This window comes from Bidens hawaiensis, unplaced genomic scaffold (assembly GCF_021521415.1).
Source record: "Bidens hawaiensis isolate Kalapana, Puna unplaced genomic scaffold, B.hawaiensis_p1.1 tig00006888_1, whole genome shotgun sequence".
In the NCBI taxonomy this organism is placed as follows: Eukaryota; Viridiplantae; Streptophyta; class Magnoliopsida; order Asterales; family Asteraceae; genus Bidens; species Bidens hawaiensis.
The window spans coordinates 291,093-306,041 of NW_027491469.1; the positions used below are offsets into that span (position 1 = coordinate 291,093).

The 14,949-nt window shown below is 33.6% G+C and overlaps 3 protein-coding genes across 3 annotated transcripts; 1 reads left to right on the top strand and 2 right to left on the bottom strand.

Annotated features, from left to right (window-relative positions):
• The first annotated feature begins 2,424 nt into the window (after positions 1 to 2,424).
• On the top strand, positions 2,425 to 5,408 carry LOC143633757 (GDSL esterase/lipase APG-like). Its single transcript, XM_077102004.1, has 5 exons — positions 2,425 to 2,717; positions 3,480 to 3,610; positions 3,988 to 4,218; positions 4,633 to 4,888; positions 5,047 to 5,408. Exons 1-5 carry the CDS (start codon positions 2,462 to 2,464, stop codon positions 5,241 to 5,243), a joined length of 1,071 nt encoding a protein of 356 aa, XP_076958119.1. The 5' UTR covers positions 2,425 to 2,461; the 3' UTR covers positions 5,244 to 5,408.
• A 1,021-nt stretch (positions 5,409 to 6,429) lies between these two features.
• Positions 6,430 to 7,125, bottom strand: LOC143633729 (uncharacterized). The gene has a single exon (XM_077101976.1). It carries the CDS (start codon positions 7,123 to 7,125, stop codon positions 6,430 to 6,432), a length of 696 nt encoding a protein of 231 aa, XP_076958091.1.
• Positions 7,126 to 7,463: 338 nt separating this feature from the next.
• LOC143633730 (protein CHUP1, chloroplastic-like) lies at positions 7,464 to 8,959 on the bottom strand. Its single transcript, XM_077101977.1, has 3 exons — positions 8,833 to 8,959; positions 8,676 to 8,743; positions 7,464 to 8,116 (listed from the first exon to the last, which is right to left on the bottom strand). Exons 1-3 carry the CDS (start codon positions 8,957 to 8,959, stop codon positions 7,505 to 7,507), a joined length of 807 nt encoding a protein of 268 aa, XP_076958092.1. The 3' UTR covers positions 7,464 to 7,504.
• Positions 8,960 to 14,949: the final 5,990 nt, after the last annotated feature.

Sequence of the window (14,949 nt, forward strand, 5' to 3'; positions counted from 1 at the left end):
TATATGATAATTACAATTTAATATACAATAATTATTTTCCAACAAGCATTTTAAGCCCATTTTAAATGTAAACTTGAATTATTGATCTATGGCCAATACAAAGCAGGATAATTTGGTGCCAATAGACAAAGTAATTGGTGAGTGTGGGTTAACTTAGGTGTACGAAGGTGTAGGAGACCATGTGTAGCATAGCTGTCTTCAAAACGAAATATGGAAAGCTTTTTAATACGATCACATGGATGCCGCATTCATTCATCCCCCAACCACTTCACTCCCTAAACCCATTTTATTTTTTGATTTAAACAAATGCATATGCATACATAAAACGCCTTAAATTGTACCATAATTTAAACCATTTTCATGTATTATTTCCTCATATTTTGGTGTTAGTATTTCACAAGATTAAATAAAACCTATCATTTGTATAAAAATTTTTGAATGGGTTAGTCAAAATATATCTAGCATCTTCTCCGTTAATGTTACAATATATTTTATGAAATACAACGTGATTGTGATATTGGTTTTGTTAAGTCGTCTTAGTTAAATGATTTTTGTTATAAAGCTACAAAAAAAAATCCTAATATATATTGATAAACATTGGGGTTTTGAGAAGGCATTGCCTTCTTGGTGCGGTTCGAAGGGGCATGCCCCTAGAAGTTTTCATGTTAGATGAAAAGTTGTATATATGATGTTAATCATTAGCATAGCTGATTAGTAGTAACTTAATTAGATCAACATCAATATGGTCATCAACAAGTTAGATGATAATTTATTATTGATAAACCGGTCATAAGCATTAACTACCAATTGTTACCTACGACTTTAACCACTAATAGCCGGCATACATCTTTTTTCATGAAGAGTTATGTTGTTTCAACTTAAACGTTGTGATAATTCCTCAAGTATTATCTTCTAATACTTTTTTCGCATAACAGAAAAACATGTTCATCGTTTTTTTGTAATTTTCCAATTGAATTTCAAATACACTATTTTGGTCTAAAAATGATATTTACGTGATTCAGATATCCATAATTTTACGAATTATAAAACTTGCAAGATATAGTACTATGATACTTATCACTTATGATGTATATAAAATGGAATAGTAGATTCGAGCATACATAGTAGTTCGGTGAACATTTATTTGATCGATGACCGGTTGGAAGCAAACAACATTCTAACATTCGAGAATCAATTACTATTTATATCAAAAAAATCTAAATATATATAATCACAATTTCGTCCTAAATGATTATATGTGAAAGTGAATTTAACTTTATATTGTTTTGATCTACTATATCGTTCCCAAAAGGAAATAAACTAAGTACATACACATAAAAGCATAGTTTCTGTATAGCCAAGTGTACCAATACCCCAAGTGCAAAGTTTCATTAAATTGATGTCCAAATATACTAAAGGTTAGATTCATAAAATCCTAACAAATTAAATTGATATCCAAATATACTAAAGGCTAGATCACAAAATCCTAATAAGATACTTTGAAAACTTTAGAAAACAATATAAATATGATTCTTGTTAAATAATTGAATACTCGTCATATGTTTCATGTACAACATCATGAACATAAACGAGCCGTGTTCGTATGTTGGCGAATCCAACCCGAATCTTAAAATCACGAAAGTCACAAGGAACCCAAACATGACTCGAATATTTGCTGGTTGTATCGAAGACGACATGTCTGACCCTACAAATTTCTTATTTAATTATTGTTTTAACATATCAAAACTTGAGATTTACATTTTAGAACAAAGAAAACAAATTAACATAAAACACTTACATTTTAATTACAAAATATCATTTTATTTTTTTTTTAGTTTAAAATTTTGACGTAAGATACTCAGCCAATTTAATTTACTACTTAAAACACATTTTAAAAATATATTAATAAATAAACAGGTTAAACCCGTAAACCCACATGGTTGCCCAAACCGACCCGTTTAATTAGCTAAACATGTTCAACCCGAAACCCACATGATTTTCAGGTTTTCAAATTCACATTGCTACTTAAACATTAAGAACAAATATGCACACACATTTTACAACATAAACACATACTCTAGAACACTAAAAAAGATAAATAAAAAAATCTTGAAATTGTGCATTTAAATCAAGATAAATAAGTAGACATCAAACGTGTACCTTCTAGTGGTACATTTCCATTTAATATTAATAACGTGAATAAGTAAAATGTAACACCTTTTAGTGGTAACCACACAAGCCCACGCTCAAAACTACTAGCTTTTGTCATGCACATATGTCGAACCAAAACCATGATCAATGCATATTGAATAACGAACACCCATCTATATCTCTTTTAACTGCTTTTATTGATCTTGTACCAACATTGACGACCTACATTAAATGCAACATCTTTATAAACACGTACTGCTGTCTATCTTCACACTCACACACTTCTTCCAATTTCCAAACCTAACTTAACATGTTCATGGATTCTAGACCCATGTGGTGGCTCGTTGTAGCAGTGGTTGCTATTGTTGTCGCTGTTGGTGAAGCCCAAGACTCCTCGTCGGTTGTCCCAGCTATTATTGCGTTTGGTGACTCCGCGGTTGATGTCGGTAACAATGATTACCTTCCCACTATTTTTAAAGCTAATTATCCGCCCTATGGACGTGACTTTGTGAACCATCAACCTACTGGGAGATTTTGCAATGGCAAACTAGCTACTGATATCACTGGTAACTTTACTAGAAAATTATTATTATTATTATTATTATTATTTTATTTTTTTAAAATTTATTTAAACAACTGATTTTTAGAGGTTGAATATCATTATTGAGTGTTTGGATTAGGGATGACAATGATACGGGTTTTGAACGGAAATTACATACTCGGCTCAATATCTGCTGGTTATAGAAATTGAATATAGACATTAGTTTATTAAAACTTACAAGTTGAGATTTCAAAATACTATTCTTGATGATTTAACTTTTTATAATTTTATTATCCAAAGTTAAAAATTTAGTTAATTAATAGGTCACTGATTTAATTTTTGCATAATTTTGTTATAGAAAATTTAAAAATTAGTAAACTAATAGATTAACAAGGCAAAACAAAATAAAACCAAAACATTTGTAGGTATGGTTCAGATAAACGCGTATATGTACGTCTTATGTACTCGGGATGGACGACATTTGATATCATAAACATCCCATTCTTTCAAAATCTCTAAATTAAATACCTTACCCGATCCCATACCAAATATTCTCGAATATTTTGAAATTGAGGTTTTCCTGTCAGATTCGAACTCGTTTGCCATCCCTAGCTAGCTGGGATGTAGAATTTTATTTTTTATGTGACTTTTTAATTGATATAGGTTTCTTTTAGTAGTCTTTGTAAAATATTAATTATTTCAAACTACTTTCTTTAAGAATTTAAACATATTATATAAACTTAAAAACTACCAACAAATCTAATTAATCTTTGCTCCTTTACTGCAGCTGATACCCTGGGATTTAGCACATACCCACCGGCGTATCTCAGCCCGGAGGCTACCGGAAAGAAGCTTCTGATCGGAGCTAATTTTGCGTCTGCCGGAGCTGGTTACGATGACAAAACCGCCATTGCAAGCGTAAAACATCAAACCATAACATCTTGTTGCCGGGGCTATTTCTGAGATTTCGGATGTCTCATATGAGTAAAATAAAATGGGCCCTATATTATTATATATAACTATTATTTTGTTAAAATTTCTTTATTGTGAACTCGTCTTATATTTATATTTATAGTTATAAAATTTAGGCTTAAGCTAATTATAATTAAAAAAAACATCCCAATCTCTTACTATTTTAATATATATACATATACATAAATTTATTTAAAAATTTTGGGCAACATGCTTTAGACGGCGGCTGAGCCTTGTATCCCCTCCTAGACGACCTTACTCGTTAGTGTAATGTAAGTAACTTTTATAATGATAAACTAAAGGTTAATTATGTGAATTTGCAGCATGCAATTCCATTATCACAACAACTGGCATACTACAAAGAGTATCAAGGAAAACTAGCACAGGTGGCAGGAAGTAAATCAGCCTCCATAATTAAAGATGCTTTGTACTTGATTAGCGCGGGCAACAGCGATTTCGTTCAGAATTATTATGTTAATCCCTTTATTAACAAGCTATACACTGCGGACCAGTATGGATCGTACCTTGTCGGAATCTTTTCAAGCTTTGTTAAGGTAATATTGTTATCCTTTATGTTTTGGAGCTGTTTAAGTCTTGGCTTCAGGTCCCACATATGACAATGATTAAAATTTTACCGTTCAGGAAAAAAAAGTTAACCAGTAGATCATTTAAATATTGTTAAAAAAAAAGTAGATTATTTATTACACCAAAACATATATAAAAATAAAGAGAAAATGTTTACAAGTATTGTTTGGGTAGACGGTTATGCATGTTTCAGGTAATTGGGTCGGGTATCAGCTACTACCATACTCTCATTTCATATTAATGATTTTTTTTTACACTAGTCCCAAATCCAAATACCTATCTTGGATGTTTTGCGTTTCGGGTTTACCAGTCGGGTTCAAGTTCCTTAGCCAATGTGTAAATGCATCAATTAATTTGATAACTGTTTTACAAACAAACCACAGGATTTGTATGGGTTAGGAGCAAGGAGAATCGGAGTGACATCGCTCCCACCATTGGGGTGCTTGCCTGCGGTTAGAACATTGTTTGGGGCCCATGAAAAGGGATGTGTAGCCCGTTTCAACACGGATGCTCAAGCCTTCAACAAGAAGGTGAATGCAGCAGCAACCCAACTCGGGAAACAACTCCCCGGTCTCAAAATTGTTATCTTTGACATATTTCAACCGCTCTACGACCTCGTTAAAGATCCTGCTTCTCATGGTAATATAATTTGACCGAAATTTTTTAATCAAAATTTTTTTATTTTATGACAAGAATGTAATGGTTTTGAACCCTTTTAGCCTGCATTTAATAGTTGGTGTCTGTTTGTTTGAATCTTTTTAGCCAACTAATGATTGTTTTGTGTTTATTTCCTTAAGGTTTTGTGGAGGCTACAAGAGGGTGTTGTGGAACAGGAAGGGTGGAAACAACCGTGTTTTTATGCAATCCGAAATCGATAGGTACATGTAGCAACGCGACTCAGTTTGTGTTTTGGGACAGTGTTCATCCATCTGAAGCTGCTAACCAAGTTCTTGCTGATGCTTTAATCCTCCAAGGCATTTCACTCATCAGTTGATTAAATAATTACTACTGCACTCTTTTATTAAACTTTGTATAATTCATGTACACTGTTAATTGTGTTTCTGTTACATCCACTACTGTTTTTCTGCTTGTGTATTTATATCACATGTAAAAGACTTGTTTCAGATTTCTACAGTTATTGTTCATCAATTACAACTTATTTACAAGAGTGTATTAAATATTTGAATAATCTAACATTTGTTTGATTCAAAGCAATACTTATTTCTACAATTATTGTTCATCTATTGCAACTCATTTACAAGACCATATATCCGAATTAGATCCAACATTCGTATTTACACGTATGTGTTTGTATATTCATCGAAATAAACAACTAAACCGAGACTGATCTACACATCTAACTCTGAGTTACTAGGACACTACTTATCTACTAAAACAAAACTACCAACATCACAATCATAAGAACTTGCTTCATTTGCTACATCTTCTTTCATATTAATTTAAATAAAAGAACTTCAAATATCATATTACTATAAAAAGAGTTTTAAATAAAACGGGTTGAAAGTACCTCTAACTTTTGTTTTAAATGTGATAAAAAAAAACAATTACGCAACTTTAAACGTGATAATAAAACAGGTTGAAAGTACCCTGCTTGCGGTGCACGCATATAATGTTATATGTGTGAACCCTCGGGTAGGCAAAAGTGAAATTGCACTAATTTTGACGTTATTTTACTAATCTCGTGAAAATATCGTTAAAAGTGGCGGAAGGTTAATCAGGCATCATGTGGTGGCGTTGATAGCCGAAAAACAATGGTATACATGCACCAATCGGGGTCTCCCGATGGTTGAGTGTTATGTGCCTTATGTTCAAAGCTTGATGCAAAACTACTATCGTGTTGGGGGTCTTACCGGAAGCAGCCACTCTATTCTTATGGGGTAGAGGTAAGACTGTCTACATCTTACCCTACTCAGACTCTACCATAGTTTTGCTATTGGTGGGATTTACTAAGTACGATAATGATGATGATGTAAATGCTTACCTCAGTCCGTGATCCGCTATATCTTATAATCATTATGATACAAATGATTTATTTGGGCTTATTTTTTTTTAATACTTTGAATTGTTAATTTGTTATGTATTTAAGATTACTAATTAATTTAGTATGATACAAATAATAATCATACATATACATTTGCTTTCTGTAAAAAAGAAAACAATTAAAAGAAACAACCTGAAGGGGAGCTTCTGTGAGACTTTGATTTGGGACGAGAATCTTTCAAAGCTTCTGCATATTTCGCTAACTCGGATTTATGTCCACCTGATGAATTCGAACGACGACGACGACCACCGCCATTGTAGCCGGCTGACTCAAGATATTTATAAAAGTTTGATTCACTATGGCTGTGAGTTAATTTTTTTGACTCCCCTAATGGTAATTTTAATCTTAGATTCTCAGAAGGACTGCATGGAATAATATTCTCATTATTATGGCTATCTTTTCCTCTTATCACTCGCATTAGCGTACCAAAGAACGTATCGTTATCGTTTCTGTGATGTAACTGATTGTCGATGAAAGATTCGTTAAACTCTCCTGAATCCGTGATAATAGAGGCTTGAGAAACTGACCATTGTTCGGAGTCTATGCCACCTTCTTTATCCGCATATTCGAGGATTAGTTGTTTTGCTTTCTCTTGGGATTTTGGGCTTAGTTTTTTACTAAGGTCCCTAGCTGCGGTTTTACCAGGTCCTGGTTGATAATGCCTAAGTTCGTATCGTAAGCATGCGTTAATCCATCGAAGATAAACGAGTTCTTCCACATCTGTACATCTGTCTGCTTGCAATCGTTCGTTTTCTTTTGATAAATCTTCGTTTTGTTTCTTCAAATTTTCGTTTTCTTCTTTGACCTTTTCCATCTGCTGATTCAATCAACAAGGCATGAGAATTGAGAAATGTTACTCTTTAGGATTTCTAAATACACTTTTTACTATTTTAATTTTCATATAGATGTAGTATACAATAAAATTAGAAATATAAACTAAGAATTAGTGAATTGGTAAAGTATTCTATTACCAAAGGATGAATAAAAAAACATTAATAAAAAAATGTTCACAATATGATTTGGGTAAACGGATATGCATATTTTTGATGACCAGTAAGGTATCAGTTAATATCTTATTCGTGAAAATTTTAAAACCAATCTCATATATGGGTGATGGGTCCCATACTTGACTCATTACCCGTCAGGATTGGGTTTATTTATCATCCCCAGAGAAATAAACAGTTAAAAATTTGTTAGAAATAAAGTAAAAGAAATCGGATTGATCCGCTTACCTCACCATCTTCTAACATTGATGTAGCTAGATTTTGAACACAATCTAATCTATGAGCTAAATCCGTGTTTTCCGCTTGCAAATTATGGTTAGTTTTTCTCAACTCTTCAACTTCCGACACAATCTTTTGTTCATCTTCCTGCATTTTTTCAAATCGTTGTTGGAAATCCAAACTTTGTTTTTCATTCTGTTCGGCTTCTGATTTAATCTTCTTTTTCAACGTCTTTATTTTGGCTCGTGCAGCTTCAAGATCCGCTACAACTTTCTTGTAGTCAGCCATTTGTTCCTCAAATCTTCTAATATCAGATTGTAAAGACTCTATTTTTAGAGAAAAAAATTTAGCTTCCATTTTATTCAATTTTAGACGGTTTTGAAGCTCCATGACCGCAGTTTCTTGCTCTTTCAAACCATAGTATTCGAGTAACTCGATCTCTAAGTTACTCTCTCTTTCTTTTAGGATTCTGACCGTGTTTCTTAGGTTCTTGATCTCTTGCTCATGAGTATCCTTTTCTGCTCGTGAATACCCTTTGGGAGATTCTATATTTGGTTGTCGAGATTCGGTGTTGTTTTCCTCCTACAGTACCAGAAAACCAAGACTTTCACTAAATTATTGCAAGAACAAAAACAGTAAATCTTAATCATTTAATCTTGTTATTAAATGTTGATGTTTTCATTTTACATACTATGTGTATGTTATGTATATAAAAAATCATTAGATTAATATGTTTATATATTTAATTTAACTTTTAAATGTTTATAACTTAATATATATATACACATATTTAGATTAGATAACCTACAGATGACTTACACATCTGTTGGTTATATACATAGAAAATTAAACTGGTTCATAAATTATATTTTTTTTTATATTTAAGTGAGATGAATAAAATTTGTATTTCAATCTTTTCCTTATACTTTTTGTTGTCTTTAAGATTAAAGAGATAAATAATTTATTTTGTTATTTGTTTTTCACAAGTGACAAACAACTTTGTTCCGCATAGAACCAGCCTCATATATAATACACAATAACTGACCCATTTTCCATTATTTATATAACTATTATAGACTAAAAAATCTTAAATATAAAGATGATAAAAGAACAAAATTGGTATATATAAACAGGTTCTTACATGTTTATCTGATGCCTGAGGATCAAAATGGAGATGATTGCTCTTTGAATTCGCATGCCTTTTGTAATCTGAACAAACATTCTTCATTAGAAAGTTATGAACAAATAAATTTTTGTAGGAAAACAAACAACATAACCCGAATGTTTACGATAATCACATGGGGTTCGAGAAGCTTTCGATCTTTTGTGTATGATCAATGAATAAAGAACACCACCAAGAGACAATGCTAAAGCCGCCCCGAATTTCCATATTCCCGGGGCTATATCTATATTTTCGTTCCCCATTTGTTTGATGAATGCAACCCCTAAAGAAATTTCACCATTAATGGGAGCATGCAATTGTTGTCACGTTCTTGATCGTCGTACCGGCTTTCGATTCATCCTAAAATCAAATTATAAACATGTCCCGTTTGAGAAAAATAATGAATTAGCAAAACCCTTAATGTATATATATGATGTTAATTTGGGAACAAAATTGGGGAATACTTATAAAGAGACAATGGTTTACAGGTGAATTAGGATTAAACATTATCTTCATTAATAAATTATTGTATTTTATTAGATCAATAATGGTTGTATTTTTAGAAAATTATTATGAGTTGAAAGAATCACACGCCTAGAACATGTTTCATATGTCTGGTGAATAAAATGTCTTTTAAATTGAATCATTAGTTTTTACAGGGATTTTAAATTATCATACATTATCATACATAATCTCCTAGAACTAGAAAGGGTATAAGTTGTAAAATATAACATAATGTGTAAAATAAAATAATTTCAAAAAAAAAAAACACAATTTTAAGGGGAAAAAAAGACACAATGAAAAAAATAAACAAAAATACAATGTTTTAAACAATGATTTTAAATTCTACAAGATAGAAATTGTAAAGCGAAAACTTAAAATCTTATATCATAGAGTTTGACAAGACGGTTCAATACGTTTAGTTTGAGTTCAATCTGAGCCCGTTTTATGCCCTTTCTACGACTAATTTCTAGTTTTAAAAAACTATGTGTTTGAACCCGACCCCACTTTTATATATGAAAAATGATTATATGTCTAAATATTAGGTAACTAATGATTGAATAATATTTTATAATATCAAATGTTCTTTGTTAGATTTTAAGTTTTTGGTAAGTTTTAAACAAATTTTGACAAACCAAAAGAAAAGCAAGAAAACAAGCTAGATTGGTATTTTGGTAATAAATCTAAGTCACCCATATTGTAAGGCCCCGTTACCGGTAACCCTACTTTCATGTTGGATTTACTCATAAACGCAGTTCTAAATATCAGAGTTAATTAAAACGTTCGCGGAATATAAAAGCTTTCATAAAACATTTCATAACAAAACACGTCTTGTCTTAAAACATCATTTTGTCTTTCAAAATAAACGAAACATTAAACTTAAACGTCTTGAGTCTTCCGATGCCAGCCTCTTATTCAGTGCCACGTGTCTCCTCAAGCGAGCTGCCTCATCCTACTCACCTGCGTGCATACTAAAAGTCAGCTACGCTGAGTGAGTTCTAGTTAATCATACACTATGCAATACACATAAACTTATATTCTTTCATTCATACTTTCATACTTTCTTTTGTATTAACTTACTTTCATATCTTACGTTATAAAGAGCATTACGCCCTACATTCCTCGAGTATTATTAGGGCTCGGTACCCTCCTTCCTCGAGTATTATTAGGGCTCGGTACCCTCTTTCCTCGAGTATTATTAGGGCTCGGTTCCCTCTTTCCTCGAATATTAGTAGGGTTCGGTTCCCTAGTTCTCGAATATTAGTAGGGTTCGATTCCCTCATCGTTACCGTACATCCATCCTTTCCTGCTTTTATTAACTTTATCACATTCATACACATAAGCATTCATATCATACTTACCTTATACTTAGCGTTACAACCTGACAGTACATGCAATATCCGAAGATCGTTCACGTACCATCAAGCAATCATTCATACATATCACATCATTCACATAAGGCATACACTTATCTCTTAGGATAAGCGTATTAACAAACATATCGAGTATGCACACAGCCCCGAAAACATAACACATAAATGGGGCTAGAAACTCACATGAACACGGTTACGTTCACCGTTAATCGTAATCCCTTTCTTCAGTTGTGCACGGCTGACTGTATAACAAGTATACGTATCAATTAACTATCACTTCTCATATCATCTTTCTAGTCTTAACTAGTACCCACAACGAACGGGGGTCCGGGGGCAGCGCCCCTGGCAGCGGGGTCTAGGGGCGGCAGCCCCTAGCAGGGTCCAAGGGGCAGAGCCCCTGGCTGGGGTCGAGCTGCCAGGTCAGCTTGGAAAAATTTTATTTACATTAACTGTCTTAACACATTTTCTATTAGGTTTTTAATTTATTTTCTAAGCGAACTTAACTTTAGGCGAAGTTAAACCTTAAGCGAACTTAGCTTTAGGCGAAGTTATCAGTTAGGCGAACTTGGCCTTAGGCGAAGTTAAACTTTAAGCGAACTTAGCTTTAGGCGAAGTTATCAGTTAGGCGAACTTGGCCGTAGGCGAAGTTACCAGTTAGGCGAACTTGGCCGTAGGCGAAGTTATCAATTAGGCGAACTTGGCCTTAGGCGAAGTTACCAGTTAGGCGAACTTGGCCGTAGGCGAAGTTATCAATTAGGCGCCTTAGGCGAAGTTACCAGTTAGGCGAACTTGGCCTTAGGCGAAGTTAAGCCTTGAAGGCGAAGTTAAGCTTTGAAGGCGAAGTTACCGTTTCGAAGGCGAAGTTGCCCAGTTCGCTACGGGTTTGGTTTTTATCATGCATTTTGGCGATTTTAATACTCTTGTTATGGTTCGACATCACCCACTAACGTTCCCTAACCATTTCGTTCGTATATATATCCCGTATAAACTATAAAGCTTGGATCTTTAAGCTTAAGGACATTCAATAAAACATAAACTTTAAAGGTCAAGAACATACCTTTTGTGCTCGTTTGAATCTCGTTTAACTTGTTTAATCACAACTAATCGTTTACTCTCTCTCGGATCTTACTCGTTTCTCTCCCTCGGCCGCCGGCCGTATATGGCGGTGTGTGGTGTGTGTGTGTGTTTTGGAGTGTGTTAGAGAATAAGATGGAAATGAATGATGGTTTAGGGTTTAAGGTTGGTTTAGGGGATATTTATATCCCTTAAAGCCCATGGACCTAAGGCCCATTCTCATTTAACCCATCTCGATTAATCTAAGTCCATGATCCGTTCTTTACTCGATATTAATTAATTAATAACGCGAAATCACTAAACGTAACTTTCTTTATTCAACATTATAAATTTTAGGATGTTACACATATACGACTAGCTTACTTGGTAAAGGTTTTCAGTTTTAAATGAGAGTTCATGGTTTTAACCGATTTATATGGTTAAGTTATTGTACAAAGACTAATTATTATTATAAGAAGCATACGGAGGTCCACAAACCATTGATTTCATTTAAAGAAACACACATTGTAATGCAACTTATATTCACAAAAAAACTACATAATCATGCTACCTACGTAAGAACTACGCAACCTAGATTAATAATTACAGAAAAAACATATTTATGCACTTATATAAATAATCATGCTACATATACTAATAATAGCTCGACTTATATTATAATTACAAAACCTATGTTTGTACCTACAAAACTTATAAAAATAATTACGCAACTTATATGATAACTATACAACTTTATTTTTATAATTACACATGAACATTATTACGCACGGTACGCATGAAATGTCCGTGTTTTTTTTTAATAAAAGTTGAATTGTTTTTTAAAGTATAGAAAAATGATGCTCGAATTAATTAAAGGGAATTAAATGTCTGATTTTATGGTGTAGTTTTATTTAAAAAAAAAACAATGTTTGCATAATAAAAGTTTTTTCCACGTCCAAAAACGGAAGGAAACTAGAAAAAAATCAACAATTGCGCGTGATTTTTTTTAACAGCATATGTCATTCAATAAAGCAAAAAACCTCTCATACCTAAAAGATCTAGGTTATGTATCTGCAAATATATGACCACGTGCTTGTTTTAAATAAAATCAATAGTCTAAAATCCCTCGTACGTTGTATACGATAAGGGACATTTTATCCAAACCTTTTCCAACCTTATGATAAAAGAAAAAGAACATAGTCCTTTCTTAAAAAAAAAAAAAACACAACAAGACACTTCACAAAGCAACAAAACACAATACTTTTATAAAACGTGGGTTTATCAGCTCTTGAGTACCAAATTGTGACCACACTTTGCTACAAAAATAGATTTGAGGCCATTTGTTGATATTATGATAACACTTTTAATATATGTGATTTAAGTGTCATCAATCAATCATAACCAGTGTAATCTCACTAATAGCAAATCTATAAGTGGGTTTATCAGCTCTTGAGTACCAAATTGTGACCACACTTTGCTACAAAAATAGATCTGAGGCCATTTGTTGATATTATGATAACACTTTTAATATATGTGATTTAAGTGTCATCAATCAATCATAACCAGTGTAATCTCACTAATAGCAAATCTATAAGTAGGGTCTGGGGAGGATGAGATGTAGGCACACCGTACCTCTATCCAATTGGATAGAGAGATGGCTTCTAAAGAGACCCTCATTTAAAAAAAAAAACATATGTACGAGGAAATATAAGAGAAAATCAAAGTTCAACAATAATATAATTAATAATAACACGTAATAATAATAATAATACTAATACATAAATAAATAAATAAATAAATACATAATATATTAAAAGAATATAAAATAATGGTGTGTGGCCAAAAATAAGGTAAAAAAAGCCCCTAAGGTATTCATTTCTCCATAAAAATCCTTAACTTTAATTTTACGTCTCCAAGAATTCATATCCTCAACTATGTCCTCGGAGAGATTTAGTTCTAGCAAATCATGCCTAATCCTCACATCCCAAGTTAATTTAGGTCGGCCTCTACCCCTCTAACATGATTCTCCGTCTGTCTTCTCTTCACATGTTCGCTGTCTGTCTTCTCTTCACATGTTCAAACCATATCAATCTCCACTCTCTTATCTTGTCGAATATGGTAGCTACCCCTAATCTCTCCCAAAACACATTGTTTCTTATTCGGTCTAACCTTGTATGCGCACACATCTAGCGTAACATTCTCATCTCTGCTACATCCATCTTCTGCACTTGTGCCTTCTTGATGGCCCAACAATCTGTTCCATATAACATTGCAGGTCTAACTGCGACCCTATAAAATGTTCCCTTCAGTTTAGTTGGGAATCTCTTGTCGCACAATATACCCGTGGATGCTCTCGATCTACACCATCCTACCTGAACTCGATGGGTCACATCACTGTATAATTTCACATCGCTCTGAACAAATGATCCTAGATACTTGAACTTCGTTATATACGGAACCACTTGCCCTTCAATGGTGATCTGGACATCCTCATTGTCATTTACCCCACCAAAATCACAATGGAGGTACTCCGTCTTAAAGCGACTAATACTTAAACCTTTTGTCTCTAAGGTTGTTCACCACTCCTCTAGCCTCATGTTTAGATCTTATTTTCTCTCATTAACTAACACAATATCGTCTACAAACATCATGTACCACGGGAGTGTCTCCTGAATCGAATTTGGCAACTCATCCAAGACTACAGCCAAATGAACGGACTCAACGTTGACCCTTGGTGAAGGCCTACCTCCACGGGGAAGAAATAAGTATCCCCCACGGCCGCACGGACACTTGTAGCACTACTGGTATACATATCCATAATTATATCTATATATTTCCTCAAGACCCCTCTACCCTCCAGGCACTCCCAAAGCACTTGGTGTGGCACACTGTCGTACGCCTTTTCTAGGTCAATAACTTCATATGAAGGTCGCGCTTCTTCTCCCTATACTTTTTCATCGATCTTCTTATAATGTGTATTTCCTCTGTGGTGGAACGCCCAGACATAAAGCTAAATTGGTTCACCGTAACATGAGTTTCCCGTCTAATTCTAACCTCAATCACTCTTTTTCCCATATATTCTTAGTATGACTTAGTAGTTTGATTCCTCGGTAGTTACCACAACATTGGCCGTCTCCTTCGTTCTTATAGAACAAAGTAGTTAACCACATGACTCCTTTTCCTAGACACTTCCACACCTCGATGGGTATGTTGTCTGGGCCAACCACCTTAGCCATTCTCATCCTCCTAAGTGCAGTATGCACCTTTTCTTGTGTGATACGTCAGCAATAGAATTTATTTGTCGTTGAAAGGTTGGGTTGTCATAT

Bases quoted from the DNA above. Each gene is read 5' to 3' on its own strand.
- LOC143633730 (XM_077101977.1), bottom strand. From the start codon at position 8,959: ATGGGGAACGAAAATATAGATATAGCCCCGGGAATATGGAAATTCGGG. The intron at 8,744-8,832 runs GTGATTATCGTA...ATGTTTGTTCAG, and splicing joins GAAAGCTTCTCGAACCCCAT to ATTACAAAAGGCATGCGAAT. The intron at 8,117-8,675 runs GTAAGAACCTGT...CTGGTACTGTAG, and splicing joins CTCAGGCATCAGATAAACAT to GAGGAAAACAACACCGAATC.
- LOC143633729 (XM_077101976.1), bottom strand. From the start codon at position 7,125: ATGGAAAAGGTCAAAGAAGAAAACGAAAATTTGAAGAAACAAAACGAA.
- LOC143633757 (XM_077102004.1), top strand. From the start codon at position 2,462: ATGTTCATGGATTCTAGACCCATGTGGTGGCTCGTTGTAGCAGTGGTT. The intron at 4,219-4,632 runs GTAATATTGTTA...AACAAACCACAG, and splicing joins TCTTTTCAAGCTTTGTTAAG to GATTTGTATGGGTTAGGAGC. The intron at 4,889-5,046 runs GTAATATAATTT...TATTTCCTTAAG, and splicing joins TAAAGATCCTGCTTCTCATG to GTTTTGTGGAGGCTACAAGA.